Consider the following 18,079-nt stretch of genomic DNA (forward strand, 5'->3'; position numbering starts at 1 on the left):
AGCTTCGGGAGGGCTCTCCCCGACCTCAGCTATTCGGCGAGCTCCTTTCAACGTTGCAATAACAACAGTGTCACAACAGAGAGGCTCCTGGGAGAAGAAGTCTCATATCCACGTCTCTGTACACACTTCGCAAACTGCAAACTAAATAATTTGTCTTTGTCTTAAATATACATAGTCACTTTAAAGCCTTCAGGTAAAGGACCATCGAAGTCCGTTTTACATTTTGAAATGAGTGAAGTCTTTATGTCCTTAAAATGTTAGTGCTGTGTTCATACAGCGCATTGAAGACAGATGATGTTGTGTATGTTCATAGCTAAAGACAATATATTGTGTATACCATACTGTACTTCAATGTGACGTAGAACATTCCTACTCCAAATGTTTTGAATTGACTGCACACATGTAAGTATACGGGCTAGACATTTTAAAAACAGACTTATACTGTATGCTCTTTGTTTAAAACGTGAATGAGGCAAGATGGACTCTGTTGTTTTGAATAAAGCACTTTAATAGCAGATGGGATTAGAAATCAGACAAGAGAACAAGGTTTATTATGACAACAGTTAGTGTGTTACTTACAGAAGGAGCAACAATAGATTTCATACATTTACTCAGATCAAAATCAAAACTTGATATGTTTTTTCTTTTTTTTTTTTTTTCAGAATCTGCTTTTCAATGACACTATTCATTCATTTGACACTAAACGCCTGTTTGCCACTATGGAGTTCAATGCAACCCTTCCCATAATATTGCAAATAAATAAATATCTAACAGAAGCTAAACGTAAGCAGCTAACCTTTGATGATAGTCTGTAACTGTAAAACAATCAATCACTCAAAATCGAAAGACAAAATGGAAACAAAAATGAGAAACCACACAATGGTAACCCCCCCCCCATACAATTCTTTGATGAGGTCATTTGATGGCCCCGTTCTTCCATTCCCATGCATGCCCAATGAGCAATATACACCATGGCTTGTATAGCAACCTTGAAGACAAATATATGTCCAGTATATATTCACATAAAATGTATGTTAGTTGCCAAGTTGATTGCGTTTTTTTATTGTCCAGAAAATAAATGAAACGTATGTATTTTAGCGATGTAGGCATGTGAAGCTTTATGCAACATAGTTTACAAACAACAAATATGTATATAAGGGGTCAGATCTCTAGCCGAGATATAGCAGTTATATCTAATTATATCAAGCTAAGACCTCACTTCTTATGCCTAAGTGCTGTTGCAGGTCTATGTATGAGTGACAGGTCTATGTACGAGTGCTGTTGCAGGTCTATGCATAGAGACAGAGTGCAAATAGGTCCCACCCACACAGAGGGGAAAACATTCCATCGCTCTCCATTGACTTTGTATTGTGACAGTGCTTCTTTTTGTCAATTCGGTCAGCTAGCAAACAACAGAAAAATACCTCAAATGCTGACACTCAATAGCTTCTATGTCAACTTGTGCAGCAAGTCATGGTAAGCATTAAAAGATACATCAGAAAGCTATTATCCTACAGTATTATGTTTGCAAGTTTCTTAGTTAACTAGCTTGCCAACACATATCATAACATTGGCTTGCTAACAGCTAACTTGCCCCATCGTCATTTTAGTTCTAAACAATTTTTGCCATAAACGCTACTCTTCCTCCCGCCTGTGGTGTGTCTGACCTGGAGATATTGACAGTATATTGTTTGTCAATATACCTTGCTCTCTGGTAGACACAGGGTGCTACAATAATAATTTGACATGCTGATATTTCATATTTATATTATAACAAGCTACAGATGTTATGTTAGGTTTCCCCCCATGGTGGTGTGTTACTGCATTGACTGTATGACTCATTGCGCTCTGTCTCTATGAGTGACTATGAAGCTTAAAGGGGAATTCCACCTAAATGGACTTATAGTTTGAAATTCTGGAGAAATGAACATATAGGTTATAGATTCTAGATGTTTAAAATAGGAAACATCACTTTCCATCACAGAGTTCATAACTCAAAACTCATCAAAACAAGAGAAAACAGTCTTGGAAAACATCTATTTGTGTGGAATTACAAACAAAAATTACTTTTGATGCAATTTATCCTTGACTACTTTGTGGCCATTGAATAGTTGTATTTATTTACTAGATTTATGTGTAGTCTGTTTTGTCTGTATGTTTAATTGTTTATGGTTAAAGTGTCTGCCGTCACTTTAATGTTGCTGCGTTGATTGTTTGTATTATGTGTAGGAGCTCCCGGGAGATGACTCGTTTCAAGGAGCTGTAATCCTAAATAAATAAACATGCATAATAACAACTCCCTTTTTAACACAAGTTAATGTGGGGCTTTCAACATCCAATCACACGCTTCTCTCGGCTGCATCCTGAACGCTAGTATTCCTGATCCTTTTCCAGAAGTCAAAAATAGCTTATAAAAATACTTTGTGTTGTTCCTTGACGTGAGCTTCATCACACTTTTGAAAAGACCCTGGACCCTCTCTGGTGGTGTATCTGATACTCTTCTTCTCTCTCTCCATGATACACTGCTGTTGTGTGGAAGGCCCCTATCCAGCCGCTGGCTGACTACCTCCTCTTGATCTACCAGTGAAGCTTGTGTAAGATATGGGACCGTGTTCAAGCCTATCAGGGCACGCATATCAAAACAACCCACAGAGTCTTTCCTCACACAGTTAGTTCTCTCATTTTCTGAAAAAAAAAAGAAAAAGAAAAGAAAGAAAAGCAAACTGGAACAAAAGGCTAATATGATGAGGATAATACGATAAGGTGCTTTAGTAAGGTCTTGTGAAGTAAAAGATCTTGAGAAGCTCAAACTACATAGTCTCCTGTCTGTCTTTGGCCTCGTGCTATAACAGTGAGTGTGTATGAGTCAGTCCCTCTAACGGTACTAAAACAATAGCGAGGTTATAAAAAAACATTGTGTGGTGAGTGGGTTTTTAGGGGCTGCTTGAGAGACGCTATACAGTCAGCCGGTGTGCGGAGGAGGGGGGAGAAGAGGGACGAGGAGGAGACGGAGAGAGACATTCAACTGATAAGGAGTGATGGAGGACGATAGACCTGAGAGAATGAAAAACAAACGGACCATGAATGGGAGACAGAGTGAAAAGAAACGCAGATTAAAAACAGCGAGACACACGTCGCTCAGAGCCGAGATAAACAGGCGGTACGAGAAGGTGCTGGAGGAAAACAAAAACAGTCTGAAACTCAGACCTTCTGGAGAAGAGGCCTGCGGGAGATCTTTAGGAAAAGATGTTATTTAATTTTGCCTGGTGGATATTAGAGAGAGAGAGAGAGAGAGAGAGAGAGAGAGAGAGAGAGAGAGAGGGAGAGAGAGAGAGAGAGAGAGAGGGAGAGAGAGAGAGGGAGGGAGGGAGGGGAGGAGCGGTGACACAGGCCATGCAAAATGCAGCTCCTCTGATTCCTCCGTTGTTGGTTTGTCAAAAGTAACTTTGCATTGCGTACAAAAGCGAGGCGGCCAACGTTGCCCTGACGTCGCTGCCACGCTGGGGCAAGGTTCCTGTGGGAGAGCCCTCCCTCCGTGTGTTGCCAGGCAGACCAGAGGACGCAGGCGTAAAGGGGTAGGGTGTTTTCACGGCGGTGCATATATTGGTATTTCTGATGGGTTATTTGTTTTCTCTTTGTTCCCTGTGGGGGATGGTTGGACATTGTCCAGATGTGTATATTATTATCTTTTGTTGTCGATCTTGGTTTTAAAAAAGGCGAGCCTTCTTCTTCATGTCGTTCTTCTTCCAGAGGGCCATGCGGTCGAACTGCTCCAGGGTCATTCCAAACACCTGGTGGAAGTCCTCGGGCGACAGGTGTCTCTGAAGAAACAAAAGACAAGAAGAAGAGAAGAAGAAGAAGAAAAATAAATGAGATAAATGAGAGTTCAGCCTTCGAAGGAGTGTTGTTGTTGTTGTTGTTGTTGATGTTTTTGTCATTGTTGGTAACTGTGGTGGTGGGAATGACAGGAAGGAGAGAAGGTAGGTCAGTAATCACAGCTGCACCCAGTTTGCTCGAACACGACACCGGTCCATTGCAAGGCCTCACTGGTACCTCAGAACCATCTTGTTTTAACAGTGTCAAGGCCTCACTGCTACCTCAGAACCATCTTGTTTTAACAGTGTCAAGGCCTCACTGCTACCTCAGAACCATCTTGTTTTAACAGTGTCAAGGCCTCACTGCTACCTCAGAACCATCTTGTTTTAACAGTGTCAAGGCCTCACTGGTACCTCAGAACCATCTTGTTTTAACAGTGTCAAGGGCCTCACTGCTACCTCAGAACCATCTTGTTTTAACAGTGTCAAGGCCTCACTGCTACCTCAGAACCATCTTGTTTTAACAGTGTCAAGGCCTCACTGCTACCTCAGAACCATCTTGTTTTAACAGTGTCAAGGCCTCACTGCTACCTCAGAACCATCTTGTTTTAACAGTGTCAAGGCCTCACTGCTACCTCAGAACCATCTTGTTTTAACACAGTGTCAAGGCCTCACTGCTACCTCAGAACCATCTTGTTTTAACAGTGTCAAGGCCTCACTGCTACCTCAGAACCATCTTGTTTTAACACAGTGTCAAGGCCTCACTGCTACCTCAGAACCATCTTGTTTTAACAGTGTCAAGGCCTCACTGCTACCTCAGAACCATCTTGTTTTAACAGTGTCAAGGGCTTCAGGTAAGAGGCATCAGGTTGTATTTGTCTAGTCTTTCGTATTGAAGCCCATACTGTCCCTCCCAGTATACCTCCCAGTATACCTCCCAGTATACCTCCCAGTATACCTCCCAGCATCAGGGGGAACACTAACAAAGACACGTCACTGAACTGGTCAGCAGAGACATCGTCACAGAGATCAATCTGATCAATTAGGGCAACAGGGGTGTGCAGTTAAAAAGGGATTTCTTCTGCACTGAGGTCCAACACAGCAAATCGGATTTTCTACGCCCTCAGATGTTTGGCCCAAACAAAAGCCTGGGTCCAAACCCCATGCTTGGCTTGTGTTGCCAACACTCATTAACTCCTCAGTAAATGTCTAAAGTATAGCAGGGAAACGAAAACAATGTATGGTATTGATTTAGCCCGGCAGAAGAAAGTAGCTTTACTGTGAACACTATTGGAGCAGGCGACGGCCCTCAGCAGCTGGGGCTGCGTCTCCCTGGTGTTGTTGTTACGCCGACGGCCAATTAGAAGGCCGGCTTGTTATCGCGTGGCAGTCCGTCACCTGGTTTCCATAACAACCATGGCACTTTCCAGCATGGACATTTGGGCAAGACCTACCTCTCTCCTGGCATTACATATTGGATAAATGCATTATATACTGTATATATATATATATATATTTATTTATATCCACATGATTTCCATAAAGAACATCTGGTCTAGATTATGATCTGAGGGTGTTTTAAGGTGAAAGCAGACCTGAGACCAGTACAGTCTGAGTAACCTCTCCCCCATGATCTCGCCATCTGCCTTAGCCGTGATCCTTCGGACATTTTAATGCCATCGACATCAGATGTCACCCATGCATGGAACGCATTACTTATCAGAGGCTTGTCAGGGAATGTTTGGTTACCAATGGCAACGCAATCATGTCGAAAGACAGACAACTCAACAAGGAGAAGGCCTCCTATTTCTGTGCTCAAATTACACTGTGGAATCGGCAGAAAAGCTTGATATAACTGCTCCTTTCAGACGTAAAGGGGAAACAAAACTCAAATAAAGAATTCCAATATCGTTAGCCTCATACAATAATTGACCAAGTAATCTTTTGGCCAAATTGATATTTCTGCCTAACTGTAACCTCCTCACACTGCCGCATCGCCCTGGCTTAGTGAACGCTTGTTACGAAAAAAAAAAAAAAAATCTGCCTTAGCGTATGACATGTATGTATGTATGTGGAAAAAATGCCTAAGCCACGACATACCGCAATGGTTGTTGTGTTTTTGTATTTTTGCAAACTTGTTGATACACCTTGTGGAACTTGTTTTCAAAATATAAATTAAAAACGTGTACACATTTGCTGGAATTTTTTCTTTTTTTTTTCTTTTAAATCTTGAAATATTACTTAGGCAATTATCGTAACGATATGTTATTACCAGACAAGGAAGTTCAATCAATATTAGTGAAAATTAGCTTCTCAGAAGCCAGAAGTCAGACGTGTGATGTCATCAGGCATAAAGTCTGGAGCTGCTCCATAGACAATGAATGGGAGACTGTTTGTGGAATGTTTGTTTTCTTCTTTATAGCTAAATTAGCTTCATTCTATAGTAGTGTTCTTAGTTCTGTAACAGAACATCATATAGAACATCCCCCTTGATGCTCTCTGTGTCATCTTTACCATCTTTCTCAATTCACTGTTTATGGAGCAGCTTCAGACTTTATCATTTCCCCAAGGAATAGCTTATCTTGTCTTATCTTATCTCATTATCATCATCAAACCTTTATTTATACTTGTTGTTTAAAATCAAGACTTTATATCCAATGACATCACAAGTTTGAGTTTTAGCACTCAGAGTTGTTTGTATTCACTAATATGTATGGCCTGTCTTAGACCATAGGATCAATATGTGACAATACTTAAATTAGCCGTAGTTCCTCTTTAAATTAATAAGACATTGTAAGTCATAAGATTACATTTGTTGTTGGTATATTTCTATGTGTTTGTAAGTGTTAAGTGTTTGTATTGTCTCAGGTCTCTATGTTGAAGTGAGTGTCAGGTCTCTATAACAATCCAATCACACCTGTTCATCTGTACAATGCTTCTATATAAAAGGAACAATTCAGTGTGCGTGTGTGTGTGTGTGTGTGTGTGTGAGTGAGTGAGTGAGTGAGTGAGTGAGTGAGTGAGTGAGTGAGTGAGTGAGTGAGTGAGTGAGTGAGTGAGTGAGTGAGTGAGTGAGTGAGTGAGTGAGTGAGTGAGTGAGTGAGTGAGTGAGTGAGTGAGTGAGTGAGTGAGTGAGTGAGTGAGTGAGTGAGTGAGTGAGTGAGTGAGTGTGTGTGTGTGTGTGTGTGTGTGTGTGTGTGTGTGTGTGTGCTATGGTATGCAAGACGTAATGGCTGGACGAACACTTACAGCTGCCAATGTATTCATGGTTGTTAAGAGTGAATTGAAAAGTGCTGAAATCACCATTTGGAGATAAGGTCTTTAAGGCCTGGGTTACTGGCTTCCACCCGCAGGACCATGACAACATTAGCACTTGGCGTATCGAGTGACTAGAACACACTGTATCATATACACCCTAGGAGAGCTGCTTGGACACATGCAGATGTGCATGCACACACACACACACACACACACACACACACACACACACACACACACACACACTCACTCACTCACTCACTCACTCACTCACTCACTCACTCACTCACTCACTCACACACACATGGTGAAGGGAGAGGTACATGGCGTGAGGTATCAGCACCTCATAAGTCAGTCTTTGGCGAACGGACCTTTACAATGAGCCAAGAACACACACACACACACACACACATGGACAAATGTGGTGGTGGCAGAGAGGAGGACGAGACAGAAGCTGGATGCTCCTGGAGAATCCCTCCCACCCCCTCTATGAGGAGCATTTTCAGCCATAGACTCACACCCTCTATGAGGAGCATGTTCAGTAGGGATGCCCCGATCGATCGGCCACCGATCGTTATCGGCCGATACTCAGTATAAATATGCAATCTGTGAATTCCGATAATTAGTCATATTCGCCGATAGCGGAAACCGATCAAGCGAAGCTCTCACTCGCTGTCTGTCTCAGACACACACAACCTGCAAACTGCCGCTGTTCCGCCTCCCTAGCCCCGCCCGCCCCCGTGTAGAGTTTGTAAACAAAGAGGTGCGGCTCCTCTGCTCGAGTCTGTAGTGCACTGCATTCGACCTGCGCTAACGTTAGCTACCTAGCTATCGTTACTGTTTAAACAAAATTACCCAGTCAACTATTCACGTTTAGTAGGCATTGTCTAACGGTATTTAGCCGGCTAGCTACCGATAGCTCCTGATATCAACAAATGATCCAGAAAGTCTAGTAGTTCATGTTCATACCTCAGTTAGCTTGCGTTAGCTGACGTTCGTTTACTGTTCAAAACGAAATGTCCCATTGAACTAAAGTTCTGTCTTAACGTCATCTAGCCGGCTAGCAGTAGCTACAGATAGCTCTTGATATCAATGTCTTATAACATTGATTTAATGCGTATTCGAGCTGAGGGCTTGCTGAATGTGAAATGACCAAAGCACTTAACGTTACCAATGGGGTCCCGCTGCAGCGCCGGAGAATCCTTTTTGGAGCTGGGCTACTAGAGTACACACAGACAGTGGAGCTGTTTGCAGATAGTGAGCATTTTGACTTGTTGCGTGGTGGCGATGTCTCGCAGATAATACAAGTACAAGTCTAATTATATAATATATATATTTTATAAAAAAAAAAAAAAAAAAAACTTTTTATATAAAATAATTTTTAATTTCTTTTTAATCAAAAACAATCGGTATCGGATCGGTATCGGCCGATATGGCTCACGACGATCGGTGATCGGTATCGGTGGCAAAAAACGTGATCGGGGCATCCCTAATGTTCAGCCATAGACTCACCCCCTCTATGAGGAGCATTTTCAGCCATAGACTCACCCCCTCTATGAGGAGCATTTTCAGCCATAGACTCACCCCCTCTATGAGGAGCATTTTCAGCCATAGACTCACCCCCTCTATGAGGAGCATGTTCAGCCATAGACTCACCCCCTCTATGAGGAGCAGTGATGCCACAGATTACTTGTAAAAGTAATTACTGATTACTGATTACTCCTTTAAAAAGTAATCTAAGTTACTTTACTGATTACTTGATTATCAGAGTAACTTAGTTACTTTGAAAGTAACTAGGTTACGAAGTCGTCGTCGTTCCCCCAACAGTTTTTTTTAAACGCTTTATTGAAAGTGCATAAATTGTTTTTAACTTGTTTCTCTGCACATAACGTAAATTGTTAAACTAGTGCTTCAGCTTCTGTACCATCAAGTATGGTAAAGCAACAGTCTATGATGCTCACAGCATTAGAGCAGCCAGCCAGTGGTTTTACAAAACCAGTGTATCACATCTAACAAATGCAGGCTGAACTATTCAATTATATCAACTGTAACTATTAAATTGTTTTTATAAATGTCTCTCTATAAACATACAATCAGTCTCTCTTTAACATGTAAATTAACTGTAAATCTGGCAAATAAGAGCTTTTGCTCTGCCACCATCAACCCTCCTGTACCTAGTCGAAGCGTCGGCTAGTGTTGTGATTCCAGATGCTTTCAATGCAATTGGATGTGCTGTTTTTAGCGGTAGACAGTATTTTGTTTCCTCCGCATATGAATGTTTTTTTCACCCGGCTTAGCTGACACAAACGTGAAGTAGTGACTGAGGCTACGTTTAGACGAGCGTTATGGGATTTTCGGGGAAAAGTAATCAGATTACAATAACGCGTTACTTAGTAACGCGTTACTGGCATCACTGATGAGGAGCACATTCAGCCATAGACTCAACCCCTCAGAGAAAGAGAGAGAGAGAGAGACGAGAGAGAGAGAGAGAGAGAGAGAGAGAGAGAAAGAGAGAGAGAGAGAGAGAGAGAGAGAGAGAGAGAGAGAGAGAGAGAGAGAGAGAGAGAGATACATGCATTTATTTTCACATGGCTCATGTTCACAGACCACATTTTGTAACTGTAATTTGAGGTGGCGCTAGAGGAGAATGGGGGTCACCAATATCAATAGCTCTATTCCTCCTGGGGTTGTGAATGTGCACAGCAAATTGTATGGCAATCCAGCCATTGCTTTGGAGGTAGCTTGTTTAGACCTACTTAAAAACTCACTTACAGACGGGACCAATTACGTGACCTCCTTGGAGGAGAAACAAAGAAACAGGGTAGTGAGAGAAGGATCAACATGAAGCAGTGGAGAGAAAGAGAGAGGGAGAGAGAGAGAAAGAGAGAGGAGTGAGAGATGAGTGAGTGATAGAGAAAGAGGAGGGGGGAGAGAGGAGTTAGAGAAAGAGAGAGACGTGAGAGAGAGAGAGAGAGAGAGAGAGAGAGAGAGAGAGAGAGAGAGAGAGAGAGAGAGAGAGAGAGAGAGGAGTGAGAGAGAAGTGAGAAAGAGAGATGCAAGAGAGGAGAGGGAGGTGTGGGAGGGAGAGATGAGTGTGAGAGAGAGGCATCATAAGTGGCTACACCCCAGTAGCCACTTAAGTAGTGACCGTTTTTCTCAATTGCTTAAACACATTATCAGACACAACGTGCACAACCTGAAACTCATTTACCAACTGCTAAACCAATTCTGCTCAACTCCAAACACATCTTCTGCTTTAGACTCAGATTCCCATTCCAAACCACACATTTTTCACAACACGAGACACAATTCTCTATTCTTGAATTCCCTCTCTTGGTGTTCACACAGAACACACTGTCAATCACATTTCTAAACTCAAAAGGCTGTTGTGCAATTTGCAATGCGAATTTTGATATAGAAGGGTCACAGGTGAGCTCCTGGTTTGTTTGGAGAAGAATTAATGGCGGCAACATTGAAGAGAGAGGTGAGCAGCAAGGCAGAGGAGTGAGAGGAAGAGGAGGAAGAGGAAGAGGAGGTGTAGGAAGAAGACAAGGAGGAGGTGGAGGTGGATGAGGAGGAGGAGGAAGAGGAGGAGGAAGAGGACAAGGAGGAAAAGGACAAGAAGTACGAAAAGGACAGGGAGGAGGAGGAGGAAGAGGACAGGGAGGAGGAAGAGGCCAAGGAGGAGGAAGAGGAGGTAGAGGACAAGGAGGAGGTGGAGGAGGAGTAAGAAGAGGAGTAAGAGGACAAGGAGGAGCAGGACAAAGAGAAGGAGGTGGAGGAGGTGGAAAGGGACAAGGAGCGAAGGCAGGATGCAGTTGTTTTGTTTTGTTTATTGCCTATTTTCTGTTATCTCTTTAATTTCATCCCATTTTGGGTAAATACATACACTGTTATTATGCAGTAAAATATTGTGTGTTGTTTTCTATTTGAGTATATGTATAAAAAAAATTAAAAAAAAACATTATACAGCATTTCACTGTAATGCACATGTACTTTATAGGTGACAAAGTAAAACAAAACTTGAAACTTCAAACATCCAACAGGTGAAAGTGTAACACTGAAAATGCAAAGGCATAATTCTACCCATAAACCATTCATACTATAGTGTTTTCCATTTTGCACACCAGTGTTCAACGAGTGCTTAGAATGTCTACTCATATGATGTATATGTGTTTGTCATTTGAAAAGAAAATACCATTTAGTGAAGAGTTAACACTGTTTTGAGGGCAAAGTGTGCGTTTGCAAGAGAAGTGTAGGATTCAGCATTTTGTGTGTGAGTTTTGAGATTTGTGTTTAGGGTTTTGAGGAGGTCAGGTAGTCTATCGGGAAATGTGTTTAAGCAATTGAGGAAAAACTGTAACACCGTTGAAGTCACTGGACACACAGCAGGTCACATCTACTACTATAAAACTACAATCCTACACTACCAGGGTTACTAAAACAAACCTACACTACCAGGGTTACTAAAACAAACCTACACTACCAGGGTTACTAAAACAAACTAACACTACCAGGGTTACTAAAACAAACCTACACTACCAGGGTTACTAAAACAAACCTACACTACCAGGGTTACTAAAACAAACCTACACTACCAGGGTTACTAAAACAAACTAACACTACCAGGGTTATTTAAACAAACTAACATTGCCAGAGTTTGTAAAAAAAATTGCTTGCCGCTTGAATCATAGCCACGTTAATAATGCTTGTAATAAACCAAACCGTTTGTAAATCCGTCAATATTTCAGCGAGTTATGAGTATTTTTGTCTGTGCAGCTCACTCACTCTCACTCAAGGCTGACCCTCACAAGATGGCGGCGGTTCAGTGACGTCGCTCTCCATTGGCCGGCAGCGCGGGCAAGCTATCTAGTGTTCTATATATATCTATGCTAAAACAAACTAACACTACCAGGGTTACTAAAACAAACCTACACTACCAGGGTTACTAAAACAAACTAACACTACCAGGGTTACTAAAACAAACTAACACTACCTGTTACAACCACAGCCAGGGCCTCTCTCTCTCCTGTCTGGCAGCAGGTCTCCACGCCCCCTTATATGGGCTGCTTCCTGTCCCTTCATTCCCACGCTGTCTACCTGGGTCATCCTACACACCTGAGACTCATCATGACATAACCGAGCCTGGATATGAGGCCTGTGCCCCTGCCACTCCTCGTCCGAGTGTCGCTTCACCTACCGTGGTACTAGGATCACCCCCCCCCCCCCGGACTACTCCCCACCCGTGGACGTCTCCAGACTGGACACTGCCTGGGGTCACATGGAGTGACCTTCCTCACCCCTTGTTGTACATTCAGTATTTTCAACCTCGTCAAGCCTGGTACCCATTAAATACCCTAAACCGCCTCATTCTCCTGTGCCTTGTGTTCTGCTCTTGGGTTCAAACCTAGACGCCACCCTAACACTACCAGGGTTACTAAAACAAACTAACACTACCAGGGTTATTTAAACAAACTAACACTACCAGAGTTATTAAAACAAACTCAGAAACATGCATGGTACTATGACACTTTGGATAAAATGGTAGATGTTGAATAGTGTCCACAAATTTCAACTTCAGTTGGAATCTAAATGCTGGACTACTAGAGGCTCCCAGAAACAGTCAAAAGAGGATCGGTAATGCAGCCTTTATCAACTATGCCCCAAAACTATGGAACAAACTACCCCAAAACATCAGGGAAGCCAACTCGCTAGACATCTTCAAAAGACAGCTTAATCTCTTTGCTCAGGCATTTAAATGAAACATCAGGGATATCCTGACACAGATTGTACATTACCTGCACTATTCTTACCCTGCCTACTTTTATACACTTCCTATCAAATGTATGTGTCGGTTCTATGCACATTTTATCTCACTACCTCCTATGCACTGTAATTTTAAGAGCACTGCTCTGTTGTAATTACTTCTTACTGATGCACTGCTCTGTTGTATGTTAAATACCCTGTTGTATGTCTGTTCTATTTTATAATAGTTTGCCTATTTTTAAACTGAATAATATATTTTTTTTTTATTGATATTTTTCCCCCTCCTTTTTCCTCCGATTTTCTCCCATCCCAATGTTAGTCGTTATGCCAATTCCCAATCCCCTTCCTGGTCGCTGCGCACTTACCCCCCACAGTCGGTCTGGGAGAGTGGAGACTACCACGTGCTTCCTCCGACACACGTCTAGCCAATCAACCGCTTCTTTTCACCTGGCAGCGCGGACTCTCACTGAGAGGGTGTAGCGTGTGGAAGGATCACACTACCCACCTTAGATCCTATCCACGCTGAGCAGGCGCCCCGACCGAACTGTAGGAGTCGCTGTTTACAACGACCCGGACCCACCCCGCCAGCTTCTCCCACCCTCTAATACTGCCAATTGTATTAGTGTGAACGGCCAGCCAAGCTGGTGACAACGCCGGAGCTGTGAGCTGGATTCGAACAGGCGAATCCAGCGTCTCAGGCGTTTGGTGACGAACGCAATCTCCGCTATGCCACCTGACCGCCCGGTTAAACTGAATTGGGGCTGGGCGATATGGCCTAAATATGATATCACGATATTTTCTGACCTTTCGGCGATACACGATACACATCACAATGTTTTTCTATTTTACCCCAAACAATTCATTATGAGGCTTACCAAGACAGTATTTGAGTTTGCAAGCTAACATTAAAGACAAAATAAAATACCCATGCATTTAGCATTTTTATATTATATATTAGATTTAGATTATTAGATTATATATTGCATATATTTAGCAATGAGATATATGATTTAGATTTAGATTTTGAAAATGGGGGACCCTGATGTAAACAAGACTAAAGTCTTTCTCTGGTCTGCATCCCCTTAACAATTGTATGTATTGAGCTGTACTGTACCCATTCTGCAATATCTTAATAAAGTTTTAAATCAATCAATCAATCAATCAATAGCATTTTAGCATTTTTATGAAACTACTGTATATGTCTCTAAATGTTTTGATGAATTGAAAATGGAGGACCCTTATGTAAAAAAGCCGAAAGTCTTTTTCTGGTCTTCATCCTCCTGTACTGTATTGTACCCATTCTGCAACCTTTTAATAAAGTTTTCATTCATTCATTCTGACGGAAACATAATCATTTTGATTGACAGTCGAGTCTGCCAATTACGTCACACCGCTTGCACCCGCCCTGCTGTTCTTAGCACCAATCGGCAAGCGCTATTAGTTTTTGACTTCCTGAATGTCCTGTGTGCTGAACAACAACAAAGCTACTAACGTTAGCTCCCCGCGGCCGTCGAGTAGGAGACCAGTGCTCCACAGGATGACTAAATGATGCATAATGATTTTACTACAATGAATGTTATAATAAAAGCCTTTCCATACATCTGTCTGATTGAAAACTTTATTAACAGACCGCGGAATGGGCATATCTCAGCACGGGCTGAGATATGAACGAGTAACGTGTGGACAGATTGACGCGACACAATCCTCTTGGGCAAAACATCACGATATCCACGATACGTTGAAAAAGTGTATCGTTAATGAACTGTACCCGATATTTATATAATATCGTCATATCGCCCAGCCCTAAACTGAATCATTTTAAACTATTTTTATTATTTGTATTACTGAATGAAACTGTAAACAGAAAGGCCTATTGGGATGCTAGATCCTAATGTGAAACACTGTGATTTACCTTACCTTGCTACCCCTCTATCTTTTTTATGCTTGCTTATGCCTGTATTTTGTACTGTTGTGAAGCACTTTGAACTGCAACTTCTGTATGAAAAGTGCTATACAAATAAAGTTATTAATATTATTATTATAAATAGTGTAAAGAATGTGATATCAAATTGTGTCCAAACATGTTTAGTTGTAAAAAGAAATCAAACAGCATTAACAGGTGTCAAATTGTGAAATAAAATTATGCGTAAAAAATAATGTAAAGGCAAATTAGTCAGACTTAATAAGAGCATGGCTACGTGGATATTAATGGCTGGCTGGTCCAAGTGTGTCTTAACCCTTTCACTACCACACTACCAAAGGGCTAACCCTTTCACTGTGACAATACAGAAGTTTAACCCTTTCACTGCCACACGGCAAAGGGTTAACCCTTTCACTACCACACTACAGAAGGTTAACCGTCTGTAGTGTGGTAGTGAAAGGGTTAACCTTATGTAGTGTGGTAGTGAAAGGGTTAATGGAAGCAAATGGTGGAAGTAGTTGCAGGCCAACCGCAGCCTAGAGCACTGTAGGGTCACAGGCCAGACACACACACACACACACACACACACACACACACACACACACACACACACAACACACACAACACACACACACACACACACACACACACACAACACACACACACACACACACACACACACACACACACACACACACACACACACACACACACACACACACACACACACACACACACACACACACACACACACACACACACACACACACACACACACACACACTCTCTCAGTCCCGGCTCCAGCCGTCTAAGTAGCCCCAACCACAGAAGGCAACTCGTACGTCAGTGACACCTCAGAATCTCGATGTTCCGACTAATTTGCGGGGGGACGTTTCCCAGGATGTTCCCAGGCACTGGGGCGTTCGAAACGGGGTTCATAAAGAGGTCATATTAAGAGTTTGCTGAGGGTTTCGAAATGGAAGCGAGGGGTTTGTTTGGCAGGGGTTTCATGTCTATTAGTCTCTGTGTCCACACAAGGTTAACCACAGCCTATATAGGGAGGTGTAGTGGTTACGTCATTGTTGTTTCCGGCCGGTCCACCTCGCTTGAAATCGCAATGTATTTCCCCATTGCCCATTTCTAAACCGTCTCGTTTAAAACAAATAAAGCATGAACATTTGCATGGTGTACCTTTCTGTGCGTATTCATATATAATGAATGAATTAATAAATAATTACGTAACATTTTATTTCAACCAAAAATGCTTAAACAATAATGTTAGTGATAGAAGGAAAAAATGTTGTGCAAAAATGGAAAGCTTGCCAATGTTCATGAGGTCTACTTCAAATAGTATTTTTCTTTAAACGAGTGAATAAAATCGACCAGTGGGATGAAATATTTTCACTTGTTGCAATACGTTCAGCTCAGTACCAAGACATTACAGCTCAGTACCAAGACATTACAGCTCAGTACCAAGACATTACAGCTCAGTACCATATGTTTTTAAATAAGGTAGATAAGTCCAGTTGACAATTTGTTTTATAAAGATAAAAGTACAATATTTCAGGTTCACCACTAAATTAAATTAGTTTAATCTTAAACTGCAAGGGCCCACATGTGGGCCCTTTTGAGAACGATTTACCCACCGGCACTTTGGCGACCTCTAGTGGCTCGGGTGTGCATATTTTGTAATACAATATATATATATCGAATTGAAGGCTTATTTGTTGCCTGTCGATAGCGTCAAAATCCGACAAAATCCGACAAAATCCGTTCAGCGGTTCTCGATTTACATGCCGGTATTTGAGGCTTGTGCAAAGTACACAGTATTGTGCAAAATACCACTCCAGACTCTTGGGGCTCTAGTTCCATCAATCATTTGGCGATCTTGAAAATGATTGTAGAGGGTTGTAGCCAATGAGTGTGGCTTTCCAATGATACCCCATCTGGGGATGTATGAATCAGGGATCTAGGTGAAAAACTAACAAGCAAAAACAGGAAGAGAAAAACAGCCGAATGAATTGAAGTTTATGAGAAAACTGAGTTTTTCTTTTGCACACAGTTTACCAAAATCACTCCTAATCACTCATTTCTGAATGGATCTTTATGAATATGTACTACATAAGGCGTCAGGCTATGGGTCCGTATGGATTTGTAAGCCATACCACCTTATGGGGAAATACTACCTCTAGACTACTAACTACTACAGAAAAACTTGAGTAACAAGTTTTTCTACAACTCAAGTTCAGACCTATGTTACTCTATTTCATTAGCACTAATCTTCTTTCTGGAATCAGAAACTTCAGAATGTCATCTTTCAAAAGAGACCACGATCATGCATGTGTTAAAAGTATAAAGTATGTTGTTTTGGTTTGCAAAAAAAAGTATGCAGTCCTCAAAAAATAAAACTGCCAATTTTGGGGGTGCAGGTTAAGCGGTTAAGTTTAATAAAAAATTAATTTGACTACAATAGCAAATATTCCTAACTGGCTGACTGACTAACTGGTTGACTGACTAACTGGTTGACTGACTAATTGTCTGAATTACTAACTGGCTGACTAACTAACTGGCTGACTGACTGACTAACTGGCTGACTGACTAATTGTCTGAATTACTAACTGGCTGACTGACTAATTAGCTGACTGACCAACTGGCTGATTAACTAACTGGCTGACTGACTAATTGTCTGAATTACTAACTGGCTCACTAACTAACTGGCTGACTGACTAACTGGCTGACTAACTAACTGGCTGACTGACTGACTGACTAACTCGCTGACTGACTAATTGGCTGACTGACCAACTGGCTGATTAACTAACTGGCTGACTAATTAACTGGCTGACTGATTGACTAACTGGCTGACTGACCAACTGGCTGACTGACTAACTGGCTGACTGACTAACTGGCTAGCTGACTAACTGGCTGACTAACTAACTAACTAACTAACTAACTAACTAACTAACTAACTAACTAACTAACTAACTAACTAACTAACTAACTAACTAACTAACTAACTAACTAACTGGCTAGCTGACTAACTAACTGGCTGGCTGACTAGCTGACTAACTAACTGGCTGGCTGACTAACTAACTAACTAACTAACTAACTAACTAACTAACTAACTAACTAACTAACTAACTAACTAACTAACTAACTGACTAACTGACTGACTGACTGACTAACTAACTAACTAACTAACTGACTGGCTGACTAACTGGCTGACTAACTAACTAACTAACTAACTGGCTGACTAACTAACTAACTAACTGGCTGACTAACTAACTAACTAACTGACTGGCTGACTAACTGGCTGACTAAC

At 41.7% G+C, this 18,079-nt stretch overlaps 1 protein-coding gene across 1 annotated transcript in view; it reads right to left on the reverse strand.

Moving 5' to 3' along the window:
• Nucleotides 1-496: 496 nt before the first annotated feature.
• Nucleotides 497-18,079, reverse strand: part of ablim2 (actin binding LIM protein family, member 2) — a 116,671-nt gene continuing 99,088 nt past the window's right edge. Inside the window, exon 8 of the mRNA XM_084336522.1 lies at nucleotides 497-3,821. Coding sequence (XP_084192648.1) covers nucleotides 3,708-3,821 — 114 coding nt within the window. The 3' untranslated portion in view covers nucleotides 497-3,707. The remainder of the gene's footprint in view (nucleotides 3,822-18,079) is intronic.

The sequence above is a fragment of the Notolepis coatsorum genome (assembly GCF_963971535.1).
Source record: "Notolepis coatsorum genome assembly, chromosome: 1".
Classification (NCBI taxonomy): domain Eukaryota; kingdom Metazoa; phylum Chordata; class Actinopteri; order Aulopiformes; family Paralepididae; genus Notolepis; species Notolepis coatsorum.